This window comes from Silene latifolia, chromosome 10, assembly GCF_048544455.1.
Source record: "Silene latifolia isolate original U9 population chromosome 10, ASM4854445v1, whole genome shotgun sequence".
In the NCBI taxonomy this organism is placed as follows: Eukaryota; Viridiplantae; Streptophyta; class Magnoliopsida; order Caryophyllales; family Caryophyllaceae; genus Silene; species Silene latifolia.
In genome coordinates this window covers 88,004,651-88,021,873 of record NC_133535.1, presented here as the reverse complement: position 1 = coordinate 88,021,873, position 17,223 = coordinate 88,004,651, and the positions used below count along the sequence as shown (strand labels likewise).

The window sequence follows — 17,223 nt, the reverse complement described above, 5'->3', positions numbered from 1 at the left end:
AAATCTCTTTATTAGAAACCGTGATATTGTATAGAAGAACAACTGATATTGTATTGAATAAGTTGAAATATTGTATCACATGACACGTCTAATTATGTGGTATTGTATTGAATACGTTGTGATATTGTAAAGAATACTGTAACTTATCACCGTTACCTCGGAATATTTTTGCATGAGAAATCTCTTTATTAGAAACCGTGATATTGTATAGAAGAACAGCTGATATTGTATTGAATAAGTTGAAATATTGTATCACATGACACGTCTAATTATGTGGTATTGTATTCAATACGTTGTGATATTGTAAAGAATACTGTAATTAATGGGTCAGTTGTGGTATTTATTTAAGACAAGTATGATATTGTATTCGCTATCTTGTGAATTGTATGGCCTAAAAATGTGAGGATAATAATTATTCCTACTTGTGATATTTATTTAAGACATGTATGATATTGTATTCGATATCATGTGATATTGTAGAGACTGCGAGGATAATAATTATTCCCCAAAAAGTAAAATTTTGAATTGAATATTGCGCGGTATTGTATTGAACAAACTGTGATACTGTAAAGAATACTGAAATTATTGTGACATGTGTTGTGTTTATTTGATCCAAGTGTGATATCATAGTTCTAACTATGAAATATCACAATGTGTACATTAAAAAACCCATCGTCATCAATACTCCACCACATTCATTTTAATCTGCAAGTTCAGAACATGGACATTGAAATATCAGACTTCTGATAATACTTTTTGGAATCTTTATTTAAGAAATACCACACGCCTGACTATGCAATATCACGACATGTACGGTAAAATATCAGACATCTGATAATACTGTTTTAAAGCACTATGGAAGAAATATCACCCGTCTAACTATGAAATATCAGACGTCTAACTATGAAATATCACACTTATATCACTACGTAAATCCTAACGTATGGAGTGTAATTGCTATAATAGTAATGAAACTATGACATGTATATCCTATATATATTGAGCTTCATCAACAAAGAATCCTCCAACTATATATATTGAGCTTCATCAACGACGACACAAATAATGTTTTGGATGGCCTTGATGAACATGAATCAGTATACCAGTCAATCATCATCTGAACTCCCCTGAAAAATGCAAAACAGCACAACAAGTAGTTGTCAGCAAATGAACAAGCATAGTTGATACAGTTTTTGAAATTAAGATCATAAACACCACAGCGAGTAGTCGTGAGCGCTCCAATATCAAAAGTATATACAATTCCAAAAATAAAACTCATAAACAGAAATCGTATGGCATCTTACTTATAGAAAGAATGTAATAGAATATATTTATTTAGGCAAAGATACGATTCTCGATGTCAGGTACAAAAGGATGAGGGCAGTTACGCTTATCATGGTTAGCCAATTGTTTGCAATGTTTGCAAAGCCTTTTTTGCTTCTCTGCTTTGGCAATGCATTGTTGCTTTGTCGATATCATTTTCTTCCCACTACCCTTGTTTTTTGCCTGACGTGGCGATAGAATCCTCACCTCAGTTGAGGAACTACATCCAAGAAGCATTTCCAACTCCTGCTCTTTTGTCATAGACTGTGCTTGTGGATTGAGTTTGACCCGAAATTGCTTCAATGTGTCAGCAAGATCAGTGATCTGATTGTTAGGCATAGTTCTCAGCAAACTGATAGTTGAGTAGAACTCTGACCATAATTTGCACATCTCCAGCTTCCTTACATCAGTGGCATCAAAGTCGTCAAGTAACTCACCATGTGAACTATATAGAGGGATCTTTTGTGCATTCTTTGTCCAGCACATAAGTATGTACTTATCAGGCAAAGTCCTAACTTGTTTCCCAGAGAAAACCCAAATAATGTGTCTGCAAATAATAGCCTTCCTATTAAACAACTTACAAGAACATTCTGCATCGGTGCTTGTAGAATTAAACATTACTTGATAAGTCTTCTGCATTCTAGCGTCAGTAACAACAATGACCTCTGTACCGTCGACAGGTGGTGTGACGCCACCAACACTAAGAGAACACATGGAGGAAGCAGCCTCTTGTTGAAAATATTTGAAAATAGCATGGGTATAAACCTTGGACGCATGAGCTTCCAAGTGTAGAGACGTAGCTAATTGGGGTAAAGTATAATCACTGTCTCGATCATGTTGCTTTTGAGTATGGCGTTGTTGATCCATGGCGCTTTGAAAACGCATCCAAAACTCAACAAGTGTACCATGTATATTTTCAAAACGCTTGAAAAAGCTATTCTGGCTCTCCGATCGTTGAGTTGTTCGGAGAAGACATCCCATAGGAACATCACGATAATAAGCCGGGATCCATCTCCTTCTTTTTTTATACATGTATGACAACCATGAATTTGCTTGCAACTTATGTTCAGCAATTAATTCAGACCACTTCCGTTCAAATTCTACAGGTTCCAAGTCAGAGTCCCAAACAACAGAATTCAAACGACTCACAAAATCAGTCTCCTTGGATATTGTAATTCCTTCTTGAAAACTTTGGGTACAACCTTCTTTATTCCTGAACATTGGTCAGTGATTATACATTGCGGCTCTCGCTGACCCATAGCGTCTAAGAACTTCTCAAAAACCCACTTAAATGAATCGTCATCCTCATGAAACAACAATGCAGCAGCAAAAGTCACAGATCTTTTGTGGTGGTCTACCCCAGTAAAAGGAGTGAAAATCATAGAATATTTATTTGTACCGTAAGTTGGATCAAAACTGACCAAATCACCAAAGGAAGAGTAATTTCGACGTGCCTGTGCGTCACACCAAAACACACGAACCAAACATTTGAAAGAATCCACTTCATAAGCAAAGTAGAACCCTGGATTGGTTTCACGGAGGTTCTCGAAATTATCGATAAACAATTGAGCATCTTTATCTCCTATGAAACATTTGATATCCCTTCCAAAGTTCTTAAAATCAATCAATTGAGCACCAACATTCTCATAACCATATGCATGTTCCTTAGAATATCTATATGCCGATGTAGGACCTAAATTAACTTTTGAATGATCAATAATTGCCTTCTTATGAAAAAGATGAAGGTGTCTCTTTTTTCTTTGAAATTCTTGATTTGTGAGCGAACAAAGACGATGATTATGCCATTCACGAAACTGAGTTACAACATAAACATCCTTGATAAGGCGAAATTCAATCATAGCATCACAACCAATCCTAGTTAGTTTATTGTTCTTAATATCAAACGGCTTTATAAGTGGCTGCTCCACTACACTATCATGAACAATAGCTTTCCTTTTCTTACCATCTCTAAACCCTTCACGATTACAGACAACAAGTTTATAAAAGATGGCACCATCAGCATTTTTTTTGAGAGGACTTCCTAGGTTCAAAACCACATGCTTCTGCATAGACATTATAAAAACTGATAGCGTCTTCCCATTTTGCAAAAATCTGACCAAGTTGAGGTTTAAACTGAATTGCGACATTTCTTGACCACAATTCAGTACCACCAGGTGTGGATTCCAAAAACAGTTGATGTTCATGATAAGAAACAGGAGGTTGTTCAATGCGGGGAGTAGAAGTAATTTCAGCAAAATGATTATCATTAGACGAAGGTGGGGAAGGACTTTCAATGCGTGGAATAGAAGTAATTTGAGACACACTAGTATCGTGAGAGATGAATCCAGAAGAAGGTACACAACTATCAGCATCTGAAAAAGAATGCAATATAAGAATCAATTTAAAACATAACAGGTAATAAGCAAACAGTAGGGGGGACAAGACTAATGACAAAATTTGGTATTGTAATAGTTGTGATATTGTATTGAATATGGTGTGATATTATATTGGACAACTGTTATTATTGTAATATTGTGAAAGCAACTTCAAGGTCTGCAAACGAATATAGTACGAGAATGCATTACAACAACCGATAACAGATGTAAAGTAAACAATAAGTTACAATGACGGCAAAATCAAGAGAAAATTGAAAATATAGGTAGCAAAAACAGTATGAAACTTGAAATTTCATTAAGTACACCAATAAAACCGTAAGAAAAGTAAAAATATAGACAAATTCAGAAGAACGAAGTAACAACACTAGCAAATGCAAATATATGTAGGAAAAACAACAAGTAAATAAAAATAAAGCTGCATATGAGGAAGTTAGACATAAAATCGAACACAAAGCAGGAAGAAGAAGAGTAATTCAAATATGTGTAACAAAAACAACAATTACATAAAAATAAGATGAAAATTGTAAATCTAAACATGAATTCATAATAAACGTAGCGAATATGTGGAAAAAAAACAACAATAACAACAAAATAAAGCTGGAAATTAACAAATCAAGGAAAAATCAGCAGCAGCAGAAAGAAGATGTACCTGACATAGCGATTTAGATTGAAGACAAGTGTAATCCTTGATAAGTAATAGTAATCAACGAATCGCGCAAGAAATAAACAGCAGAAAGAAGGAATCCATGGATGTCGAGGAAGATGAATTTAGAGAGAGAAAGAAATTGATGATTAAAATTAGGCAACTGAAAAAGCTGAGTAAAATTAGGGAAGCAGGGGGTATATATACAAAGAAACTTAATTACCAAACTACCCTTAATTCTATGTGTTAAATATAAGACGTAGGATCTATTACTTTAAATGACTTAGATTGATCATCAATCCCTAAATATACGAGTTATACTCATTGATCCTAATTATATATATATATATATATATATATATATATATATATATATATATATATATATATATATATATATATATATATATATATATATAGGTGGGATCCGGTGAGAACGAACACTCATGAGAACGATCTTATTAATAAATATTTACAAAAAAACCACGCGCGCAACTTATACTGTAATACACTTAAGTCTCTCTCGTAAATACTCCACATGACATTAACCATCAGTCCGGCAGTCCCCACCGCCACCAACTCCGTCACCGTCGACAACCAAAGACTCCCACTGCGCCGACGCTTCGTACCAACTATTCTTCATTCGTTCTTCCCTTCGCCGGCGCTGAAATCGAATGTTCTTCGGCAACGTCGACTCAAACCATACACTCCTCTTACCTATTCTTATCTTCTGTTTCTCTTATCTTCTGACGCCGGCTCTGGAGCTCCGGCAGCGGCCACAAACATACACTCCTATCTCGATTTCAAAAATCAACACTGAAATTAGTGTTAAAAGTCCTCTTTCACTGGCATCATCACCTTCATCAACCGACTTGAGGACCCGTATCACCGTCAGACCAATTTCAACCACAAGAGATATCCTCATCATCATCACCTTTACTTTCTCCGTCACTATTATCAGATTAATCACTGTTGGGGCTAATGAAATTAGTGCACCTGGGTTAAATATTGATGTATCTCAGATCAATTTTGATGTACCTAATGACTAATTTTGTGTATTTATGTTAAGATATATTAAAATAGTTATTAGATACATCAAAGATTAATGTATATACATTGAAATAGATTGGAACAAATAAAGTAGAGGTGGTGAGGTCGTAGATTTTGACTGGTGTCCGTCCATCGGAGGTCACAAGACATTGACTGGTTTCCGGCGAAGGTTTTAGCTGTAATTTGAATTGATTTCTGAAAATGCCATGAATAGAAGATAAAAGAGGAATGTTGATTGAGGATCGACGGTGCAGGGCTGCTCGCCTGCGTCCGACGATTTGCTGCTTGTTGTCAATATCGGCGACGATAACAGGTTTGGTGATTGGTGACCGGGGTAGATAATTGGTGCCGGGGATAAATGACGGGGGTTGATGAGATTGGGGTAAGAAAAGAGGAGTTTGTCAGTTAAGTACTCAAGACGGTGACGTAGTTGTTACCAGTGACTTGTCGTCCTCATCATCATCATCCTTACGTGACCCTGCATATTATCGTCAATTTTTTTTTCTCTTTGATACGTGCATTTTATATAGTCTTTTTAGCCTATTTTATGCACGTATTTCTATGCTTTTATCGTGGTTTTATGCTACGAAATGCCCCCGAATATGCTACTTTGGGTTATTTTGTCTTATTTACAGGAATGAACCAGAAAGTAGTGAAATCAAGTCATTTACCGTCCGTTTTGCATGCATTTGGAGGAAGAGATAATTTGGAGCGGGAAATATTGCTGTCTTGGGATGCGTGAAGCTATTTCGGGAGCTAAGAGGACAAGTCAAAGACCAAATTACAAGACCAACACGAGCTGGAACCAGGAACCACTCGATCGAGCAGTTTCTCTTGGTCGATCGAGTGAACAGACGGAAGAACTGTTCGATCGAGTGGCCAACTGTTCGATCGAGCGTTTTCTTGGTCGATCGAGTAAACAGACGCAGAACTGTTCGATCGAGTGACTTAACATTCGATCGAGCGATTACAAGCTATTGGGCTTCTATTCACGTGAAGTTTAGATTAGGTTTTATGTTTTGGAGGCTATAAAAGAAATCTAACAAGAGGACTACGGACGCTCTCTCTTTTTCTTCTCCTCTTTTATCACTTTCACATACATTGTTACTGACTGCGACTTTTGTTCTTAATTTCCGGACTTAATTCAGTAATTCTTTCCCTTCCTTTTCTTCTTTAATTATTGTTTACTTATGTTTATTGTTCTTCCCTTATTTCTCGTTTCCCCTTTAATTATGCGTAGCTAATCTCCCTAGTATGTTAGGATTAGGGAAGCCGTGGTAGCATGTTTTAACTGACTTGAATAGGTTAGACTTGCGATAGGAATTGTATTAAGCAATTTAACTGTTATCCGGTCGAATGAATGTATGCAGGAGACCATAAATCTAGTTAACCCCGACCTAGATCGAAAGATTGGAAGGGAAAGCTTGCTTAATTACAATAGGGTATTGCAGTGAGGGCGAAAGTTAAGCTGTTTACGCTCTAGGGCGGTTTAAGGACCGAAAGGTGACGACCATAGCTCTTCTTATCAATAGTTTAATCGCCTCAGTATTCCCAATAGTATAAGATTTGATAGCTGCCACGGTGGACCGACTCTTAGCATACTCCCTCTCTCTTATTGCTAATTCCCTTTATCCTTTTTCTCTTGCCTTTAGCCTTAGTAGTTTAGTTAAAATCAATTCAACCCCCATCGTGACATTAGACAGATAAATAGACAAATAGATAGTACACCGCCTCCCCGTGGAGATCGACCCTACTTACCGCTGACTTCTGTTAGTAGTACTTAGGTATTTTATTTTTGGTACGAAACGACAGTATCAAATTTTGGCGCCGTTGTCGGGGAGGCAATCTATTTATTTATTTGTTTAATTTTATCTTTTTTTAGCCTCAGGGGATTTTTCCCTTGAGGCCGTTCTAATCTTTTGTTTAGTGCTGTTTTGATAGGCCTTACAGGTACTACCTAGACAGTTCTAGGTGAAAGACCGTCAAAGGGAAGGCTTGAGTACCTTTGACCCATCACCTATGTTCTATTATATGGAGCAGCCGGTGATTTACTGCGGGAGATGTGGTGCTGCTGGGCATGATGCAGTTTGTTGTCTGACAGGGAATGACGAAGCTTACGCGTTCCAACAGCGTAGACGAGCTAGTCAAGCAGCTGTAGTTGTGCCGCCACAATCACCCTATCAATGGCCACCGCAACGAGATCCTCCCGATATGCAAGAAGAAGAATTCGCGGAGCTGAAATCTTTAATGGAGACAATTGCATCTCAATTGCAAGCTCAGCAAGATTAAGATAGACAATTCTACTCGCGAGTTGATGAGCTCAAGTCTGTAGTTGCTCAGTTAGCAGCCGATATGCAAGAAGAAGAGGTATACCTTGCTGAGGGCGGTTTTTCCCCTGAGGAAACCGTATTGCCCAATGTGAAGATGACCCTCGTGACTCGACGACGAGTTTCTATCGTATTTCGAGTTTACGCGAAGATTTCAGCCCCACCAGGAATTATCACTCGATCGAGTGACTTATATTAGTCGATCGAGTGATTTGCAGAGAGAAACCGCTCGATCGAGTGATATCACTGCTCGATCGAGTGGAATTCAGGAGGAAATTGGTCGATCGAGTGACTATTTTGCTCGATCGACTGAGTTGGCCATTGGGAGCTATGATTCGTCATGTGGGTTTAATTTAGATGACGATTTTGACGATGATAACGGTTACGGTGAATCCCCTTTATTCAAAGCTGAGTTAGATGCACTTGAGGCTGAGATTTACGGGACGAATTCCACTGAGGGCGATGAAGAAACAGCTGAGTCGGTACTCGCTCCTAGCACGGAGGAGGTAATACATTCCTTTGTCAATGATTCCGTTGTTAAGAGAGACCAACCTGAGGTAGTAAACGGAAATTTTATTATTGTTCGTTTTAATAGTATATTGCCTCGTTTGACTCGCGCTATTCCTTTTAAAGTTCTACCTCCTCTCATGTGGTCGATTAATTTAAAGATTTTTCACCGTCCTTATCATTTCAAGTTCGTTAATCTGAGACGATACCCTATTTTATTGACAACTGCTCCCGCGCTCCTTCATTTTGTGGATAAATTTAGGAGCGCTCATAGGAAATTTGTACGACTAAAAAAGTTAAACATTTTTATTTCCTATTTCTGTAATCCACTTTTGTGCTACTTATACTTTTGTGTAGCACATGCGCAGCTATTTGACAGGTTGCTGCGCGCTTTGAGCTGTTTTGATTGTGATTAATTATAGAGGCTCGAAGAAAATAAGGTCGAGCTGGGACCTGACTGAAGCTAGCGCTACCCGGGAGGCAACCCGGCAATTTTATTCTGCATTTTATTTCATTTAAGTTGTAATAAATGGTTCTTATACCATAGACGGTCTCAGTTAAGCTTGTTTTTGTTAGTTTGCGGGCTGTTTTTCATTGCGTTTTGCAGGTACTAGCTGAGAATCACTCGATCGAGTAGCTTTTCTACTCGATCGAGCACTTTTCTTAAGCAATTCCCTTCGATCGAGCAGACCTTCCTCTCGATCGACCACTGCTGAGATAGCGAACTACTCGATCGATCGCTATTTTACTCGATCGAGCGATTTTTAGACGCCCATGTTACTCGATCGGCCACATCGCACGATCGCAATCGAGTGTTATTGACTTGGATTAGCTTCTTGAGACGGTTTTCCGGGCCTTTAGCAACCTCCCATGTTCATGGTCGGTTTGGGGAGGTTCCCTTATTCGCGCTATCTTGTGAGTTTTTCCGTATTTACTCTCCTTCGCTTTCAGTTTGCATTTCCTTTCCATGTTTTGGTACAATGGGGGCATTGTACGGTTTGGTTTGGGGAGGTTATGCATCCATATCTCGTGTCTACGCATATTGTTTTTTATTGCATTTCTATTATCACGTTTAATTTTCTGTTTGCATTGTTATTTATTTCATAAAAGTTTAAAATTCCATAAAAATCAGAAAATTGTTAAAAATTCAAAAATTTCACGTTTATTTTAGCATATAGGTTGAGTCGGAACGGTAGATTTCAATGATGAAATTGCACTGCAACTGTCTTTTTTCTTAAGCCTTGCATTAAACTGTTATCTTTTAGCTTTGTCTTTTGCATAATCTACGAGTTAATGTTTAATTTAGCTAAACGAATAGACTTGACCTGACATTTCGGCAACCTACTTATAAATTCTAAGGAATTAGAGCCTTATAAACTGGTGTCATTTGTGACCAGTTTCATGTAGGATTGTGAGTAGTTACTCCTTGCATATCATGTACCATTAATTTGCACGTATATGAATTTCAATTGCTTTTTGCCGTCATACATTCGAGTTAGTGGTTGGTGTCACATGCAGGGAGGTGCTTACAATTTCCCTTTCTGTCATTTTTACCCATTTAACTCCACATTAGCCAAATTTGCCTATTGACCCTTAACTACATTCCAAATTTAGCCTGCCTTGTCAAGCTAGTTTAGATTGTTCTGCGGTATATTGTCTATTGTATCAAATTTTGGCTCATATCATATTGACTTGGAGTTGGTAATTTATGAAGAAAAGGAGGTTGATTAGAAAAAAAAAAGAAGTTGAAAAAAAAAAAAACGAAAAAAAAAAGAAATCAGAAAAAAACCGAAAAGAAAAAGAAAAAGAAAGAAAAAAAAGATGTTGTTTTGTTGAGACGGTTTTCACTCCTATGCTTTATCATTATCATTTGAGGAGTATGTTTGGTTCGGTTTGGTGAGTTTTATGCCAAATGAAGGGCATTGTGCTTAGTTCATAATTGAGTTGAAAATGGATGTTGTCATATGGTTCTGTTTAGGTACTAGCTTGATCACCTATACCTCCACATTCCCATAACATGTTTTGCCTTTTCTTACCCATTGCCTCACTTTACCATATTTTTGTAAGCCCTCGGCTGTGACAGGACCTTGTTTGGTTGGAATGTATGTACGGTAGCTAGAATTGTCTATCATATTAGTTGCATGCATGTTTATGTGGGTCGTAGTCTAGGTGAACGACTATTTTTCTTTCTCTCTTTTACATATATATGTTCACCCTTTGCTTCATGAGAGAAGAGTGACCCGTGAGAGTCCATTATTAAAGGTCTTGCAAGGTCGACGGTTCAGCTACTTTTATATACATCTTATAACTCGTTTGCATTTGACTGTCTTGCTTTAAGTGTTAGTTTGTTTGCATTAAATTGGCTTAAGTGGGCATTTGTAGCTAGCTCTGAGTTATCTTTTCCGTTCCATTAGTTTGCATTTTAGTTTACTCGGGGACGAGTAAAGGTTTGGTTTGGGGAGATTTGATACGTGCATTTTATATAGTCTTTTTAGCCTATTTTATGCACGTATTTCTATGCTTTTATCGTGGTTTTATGCTACGAAATGCCCCGAATATGCTACTTTGGGTTATTTTGTCTTATTTACAGGAACGAACCAGAAAGTAGTGAAATCAAGTCATTTACCGTCCGTTTTGCATGCATTTGGAGGAAGAGATAATTTGGAGCGGGAAATATTGCTGTCTTGGGATGCGTGAAGCTATTTCGGGAGCTAAGAGGACAAGTCAAAGACCAAATTACAAGACCAACACGAGCTGGAACCAGGAACCACTCGATCGAGCAGTTTCTCTTGGTCGATCGAGTGAACAGACGGAAGAACTGTTCGATCGAGTGGCCAACTGTTCGATCGAGCAGTTTCTCTTGGTCGATCGAGTAAACAGACGCATGAACTGTTCGATCGAGTGACTTAACTGTTCGATCGAGCAGTTACAAGCTATTGGGCTTCTATTCACGTGAAGTTTAGATTAGGTTTTATGTTTTGGAGGCTATAAAAGAAATCTAACAAGAGGACTACGGACGCTCTCTCTTTTTCTTCTCCTCTTTTATCACTTTCACATACATTGTTACTGACTGCGACTTTTGTTCTTAATTTCCGGACTTAATTCAGTAATTCTTTCCCTTCCTTTTCTTCTTTAATTATTGTTTACTTATGTTTATTGTTCTTCCCTTATTTCTCGTTTCCCCTTTAATTATGCGTAGCTAATCTCCCTAGTATGTTAGGATTAGGGAAGCCGTGGTAGCATGTTTTAACTGACTTGAATAGGTTAGACTTGCGATAGGAATTGTATTAAGCAATTTAACTGTTATCCGGTCGAATGAATGTATGCAGGAGACCATAAATCTAGTTAACCCCGACCTAGATCGAAAGATTGGAAGGGAAGGCTTGCTTAATTACAATAGGGTATTGCAGTGAGGGCGAAAGTTAAGCTGTTTACGCTCTAGGGCGGTTTAAGGACCGAAAGGTGACGACCATAGCTCTTCTTATCAATAGTTTAATCGCCTCAGTATTCCCAATAGTATAAGATTTGATAGCTGCCACGGTGGACCGACTCTTAGCATACTCCCTCTCTCTTATTGCTAATTCCCTTTATCCTTTTTCTCTTGCCTTTAGCCTTAGTAGTTTAGTTAAAATCAATTCAACCCCCATCGTGACATTAGACAGATAAATAGACAAATAGATAGTACACCGCCTCCCTGTGGAGATCGACCCTACTTACCGCTGACTTCTGTTAGTAGTACTTAGGTATTTTATTTTTGGTACGAAACGACAGTATCACTCTTTCCGACCATCATCATGTCGGAGCTCTAATAAACTCTGATATCCATCTATTTCTAGCCTCAAACCTGCCCATCACCTATAATCTACGGCTAACAACTTTCCTCTTCATTAAATAAAATTCACAACAAAATTAAATTGAGACAAATGAAATTAGTGTACCTGATTTCGATTTTGATGTATCTCACACCAATTTTAATGTACCTAATAAGTAATTATGAGTATCTATGCTGAGGTACATTAAAAAAGTGGTTAGATGCATGAAAGATTAGTGTAGATACATCGAAACCGGTCGGAAACTAACAAAGAGAAAGAAGTGAGGTAGTTTTCAATAACCAGGCACAACAAGAACTCAAACAACGACTACCAAGCCACCACCCCTAAGCCGTCGTCAACAACAATCCACAAGATCAAAACGACATAAACCACCATCAAGCATCTCTGAATCCCTAATAACCACCCGCAAACCATTTTCTAATTACACGTTCCAGAATTTCTCAATACCTAATTTCGCTCAAACCCAATATTCATCGGCTTCTACCACCGACAACCCAGTCATGACCGTCGATTCTCTCAGACCCAATTAGTCACTGTCGGAGATTTAGGATGTGGAATAAGGGTGGAGTTGAATGGACCGAGATGATGTCCTCAGGGAAAAGAGACGGCGACTGCGCTGTGCTCCAGCAAGGTGGAGTTATGCTCCGGCGAGGTGGCCGCCGGTGATCGATTAGGATGAGAGAGGTGTTGGGTTACATTCAAATGTGTGGGGAACCGTGAGTGATCAGGAGATGTTGGGTTTTGTAATTAGTTTTATTTTTGGGGTTTATTTATATGGTCGTTCTCACCGTTCTCACCGAGTGGTCGTTCTCACCGGATCCTAAATATATATATATATATATATATATATATATATATATATATATATATATATATATATATATATATATATATATATATATATATATATGTATAAAACGGAGTTGAAGCGCTGTGGATGCGCCACGTGCCCAGCATTAAATACAAGTATTTATTACAGCTGAACATTAAATATAAACATAATAAATACTACATAAATCTCAGAAAAGTATTAATTAGAGTTTAATAAATGTATTACTCCTCCATTATTTTATATATGACGTTTTCGTTTTACGAGGTAAGCTTTTGACTTTTAATTATATAAAAATATACTCTAGAAAAAATTATGAAAATTATATCGTTGTATTCGTCATAAAATTTGATTTCAAAATAGTATACATTTCCTATTTTTAACTTATATATTTTGAAAGATATTGAATAGAGAAGTGAGTGTCTCGAAATGTGAGAATGACATATATAAAATAATAGAGAGAGTATAAAATTACATATAACAATTACGGTGATTTGATTTTAATTTTATATAAAAAATTTTTGATAAAAATTTTAAAATGTAAATAAATACGTTCATTCCGAAAATTGCTTTCATATGACTATAAATTTCATTTCATTTATTGAAATATTTTGTTATGTAGAGATGATTAAAGTGAGTGTCTCACAATGTTTTACATTTACGTAAAAAAAACATTTTCAGAAAGTTATAAAACTTAGACCATTAAATCCATTAAGAAAAATATATTTGGAAGATTCATTGTATTTATTAAAAATAGAACTTAAAAAACACAAATTCTCATTTGCGACGGCGATATCCGTCACAAGTTTGCGACGGGTCGGATACATACCAAATGTGTGGAAAATGGGCTGAATGCATTTGCAAGTTGGATAAATGATGGGACATCTTGTGTACTTTTTCCAATATTAAATCCCCTAATTATTTGCCTTTTTCAAATTGCATTAAATGCACCACAATGCATGTTCTCTACATGTTCCCTCCATCGCCTAAGCACTTCATAACCTCCATACTTTCTATGGACAAATTTTTCATCCAAAAATTTCTCCATTAGTCACCTTCTTCCCTCTACCATTTTTTTCACACAGATTCAAAACAAACATACATAAAAACCCAAATTAACAAAAGAAAATTGAGAGAAATAAAACACAAAAACCCAATAAAAAACATTTTATTATCAAACATCATTTTTACACTACATCTTCATATTTTCCCTTACAATTTAAGAAAAACCCGAAACTATATCACTTTTATTATGATTTATAAACATGGTAAGGAAACTATATCACATAAGACGAACACAAGAACGACAAATGCAAGTTTTTATTCTTAGTTTTTTATGTTTTTATTCTAGATTTATCATTTTATTATTCTAAACCGGTGTTTTTTAATTTATTGTTCTGTTTTTTTTTCTTTTTTTTTGGGTTTGTTAAATTGTTGTCATAAAAATATTTTTTTTTTTTGGGAAAATGTAAGCTTTTCATTAAAGATCATAAACCACCCATACAAATGTTTAGTTCTTACAATTATGCCTTTTGCTCAGGCAAACTCAATACTACTCATCAACATGTATTACAAATTCTATTAAACCAAGCATTTGTTTTGGAAAACTTAGACAGCTGCCTGCAACTACTGAACCTCATCTGACTCTCCTTCTTACATCTTTCCATCACCACCTTAGGAAGAGTAACTGAATCTTCCATTCGACACTTATTCCTGCACCACCAAATGGCATACACTGCTGCAGCAAGTACAGTAGCAATAGCTTGCTTTTGTTGCAAGGACCTGCACCTCAGATGTACCCACCATGATAAAAAATTCTTCTCAGGGAGATGCACCTGTAGCCAATCTGACAGAATAGCCAAACATTGCCTGCTGAAAGAGCATTGAAAAAACAAATGCTCCAAGCTTTCTTCCTTATCACCACAAAGATAGCAGCAGTTTAGGTGTAGAATCCCCATTCTAGCTAGTCTATCTTGTGTCAGCAGTCTTCTATGAGCAGTTAACCAAATAATGAAGCCATGCTTAGGGATAATCAGATTATTGGAGCTCCAAGCATGCCAAGAAACATCCATCCCCTCATCAACTAGCCAACTGTAACCAAGTTTAATAGTATAGTCAGTACAAGTATTAGTGAACATATGCTGTTTAACTAGGTCTTTAACCCAGCAAATTTTCCTCCATGCCCAACTACTTCCACTTCCTGGTAAATACTCCTCCCAATCTCTGTCTTTCATATATACTGCATGAATCCAGCGTACCCAAAGATGATCAGTCTTTTGAGCAATCCACCAGACGTATTTAGCTACTGCAGCTATATTCCACCAATACAGATTCCTCAAACCTAATCCACCTTTCTTTTTTGGCTTACAAATATGCTCCCAAGCAACCAAAGCTGGACTCTCCTTTATATCAGTGCCATGCCAAAGAAACTTCCTGCACAATGATTCAATCTTTGCAAGAATAGTTTTTGGCAAAATGAAAATTCGTGCCCAGTAATTATGGAGTGTACTAAGAACAGCTTTGATCATCACCATTCTACCAGCATATGACAGTTTTCTTGCCCCCAAACTTCGTATTCTGGTAGTTACTTTATCAATGAGACACTGACAGTCATTGACACCAAGTCTCTTAGGAGATATATTGACCCCCAAATACTTGAACGGGATTTTACCTCTGTGCATACCAGAGATCCTGATCAACATGGCCTTAACATGCTCCTCAACCCCATTGTAATAAATCTCAGATTTCCCTTGATTCATTACCAAACCAGAGGCTAGAGAGAAAGTTTTGAAAGCCCTCATCATTAACAAAACAGATGAAACATCTCCTCTGCAGAACATCACTAAGTCATCTGCAAAGCACAAATGACTTAGTTGCACTCTTTTGCACAGGGGATGGTACCTGAAATCACTCCTCCTCTGAACCCACATTAAGATCCTGCTGAGATAATCTAGACAAATAGTGAAGAGAAGGGGGAGAGGGGATCCCCTTGTCTAAGTCCTCGCTTCCCATGAAAATATCCAAAGACATTCCCATTTAAACTCATGGAAAAGGAGGGAGTACTCACACATTGCATAATGAGCTCCATCCACTGAGTAGGAAAATTAAGAGCATTCAACATTTGTCTAAGGAAATCCCATTCAATAGAGTCATACGCTTTTTGTAAGTCAATCTTCATCATGACCCTTGGGGAACAAGCTTTCCTTCTATACAACCTTATTAAATTTTGACAAATAAGGACATTTCCCACAATGTCTCTTCCTTTTATGAAGGCACTTTGAGAGGGGCTAATTATATCAGGCAAAATATTACTCAGTCTAGTGCAAATTATTTTAGTAACACATTTATAGATAGTGTTACAACAAGTAATTGGTCTAAATTGAGTGACATGCTCAGGAACATCCACCTTAGGTATAAGAGTGAGGACAGTTGCATTGCAAGCTTTCAGTAGCTTCCCAGAACTGAAAACATTCTTTATAGCAGCAAGGAAATCATTCCCAATTATGGTCCAGGCATCTTTAAAAAACTGGCTACTATAACCATCTGGTCAAGGGGATTTATCACCAGGTATGGAAAATAGAGCATTCTTAATTTCCTCATCTGTTATGGGAGCATGTAAAATGGCATGATGATCATCAGTTAGACAAGGCCCTTGTCTAACAACACCCAAGTTTATAGGTTCAACAGGTTTGGAAGTGCCTAACAAATTACAGTAATACTCTTCAAAAGCTGCCTGAATGTCCTCCTTGTTTGTACATAACACTCCATGCATATTTTTAATCTGGTAAACTCTATTCCTCATTCTTCTATGCTTAATGCTAGCATGAAAAAAGGCAGAATTAGAGTCACCCTCATCTATCCATTTCTCCTTAGATTTTTGTTTCAGAAATTGGGCACAAGCTTTTTTCAGAAGCCTCAATTCCTGTGCACAAGCATTTTCAGCAGTACAAATTTCCTGATTCAAAGGATCAGTTCTGAGTTGTTTCTGAAGCCCCTCAAGAGCAAGTTCAGTCACATGAGCGATGTTCTCAATATCACTAAAATTATGTCTATCCAGCTGCTTTAACCTGTGTTTCAGAGTTTTAAGTTTCTGAGTGATCTGAAACATAGGATTACCAGTCACAGGCTTCTTCCAATGTGTGTCAACCACCATATGAAACTCATCCACCAAAGACCACATGTTGAAGTACTTAAATGGGCTACCCTTCCTGTCTCTCTCTCCCTGGAAGGAGATCACACATGGACAGTGATCAAAGAGACCTTCAGGGAGGAAATTGGCATAACAGTCAGGGAACTCATTTAACCATTCAGTATT

The 17,223-nt window shown here is 37.2% G+C and overlaps 1 protein-coding gene across 1 annotated transcript; it reads right to left on the bottom strand.

Annotated features, from left to right (window-relative positions):
• Positions 1–1,106: 1,106 nt before the first annotated feature.
• LOC141607866 (uncharacterized) lies at positions 1,107–16,086 on the bottom strand. Its single transcript, XM_074427214.1, has 6 exons — positions 15,978–16,086; positions 14,566–15,759; positions 3,381–3,695; positions 2,579–3,298; positions 1,369–2,423; positions 1,107–1,127 (listed from the first exon to the last, which is right to left on the bottom strand). Exons 1-6 carry the CDS (start codon positions 16,084–16,086, stop codon positions 1,107–1,109), a joined length of 3,414 nt encoding a protein of 1,137 aa, XP_074283315.1.
• Positions 16,087–17,223: the final 1,137 nt, after the last annotated feature.

Coding starts and splice junctions, on each gene's coding strand:
- LOC141607866 (XM_074427214.1), bottom strand. CDS start 16,086: ATGAAGATTGACTTACAAAAAGCGTATGACTCTATTGAATGGGATTTC. Junction 3,299..3,380: donor TAATGTCTATGCAGAAGCAT/GTGGTTTTGAAC, acceptor GTAATCGTGAAG/GGTTTAGAGATGGTAAGAAA. Junction 1,128..1,368: donor GTAACTGCCCTCATCCTTTT/GTACCTGACATC, acceptor TGCATTTTTCAG/GGGAGTTCAGATGATGATTG.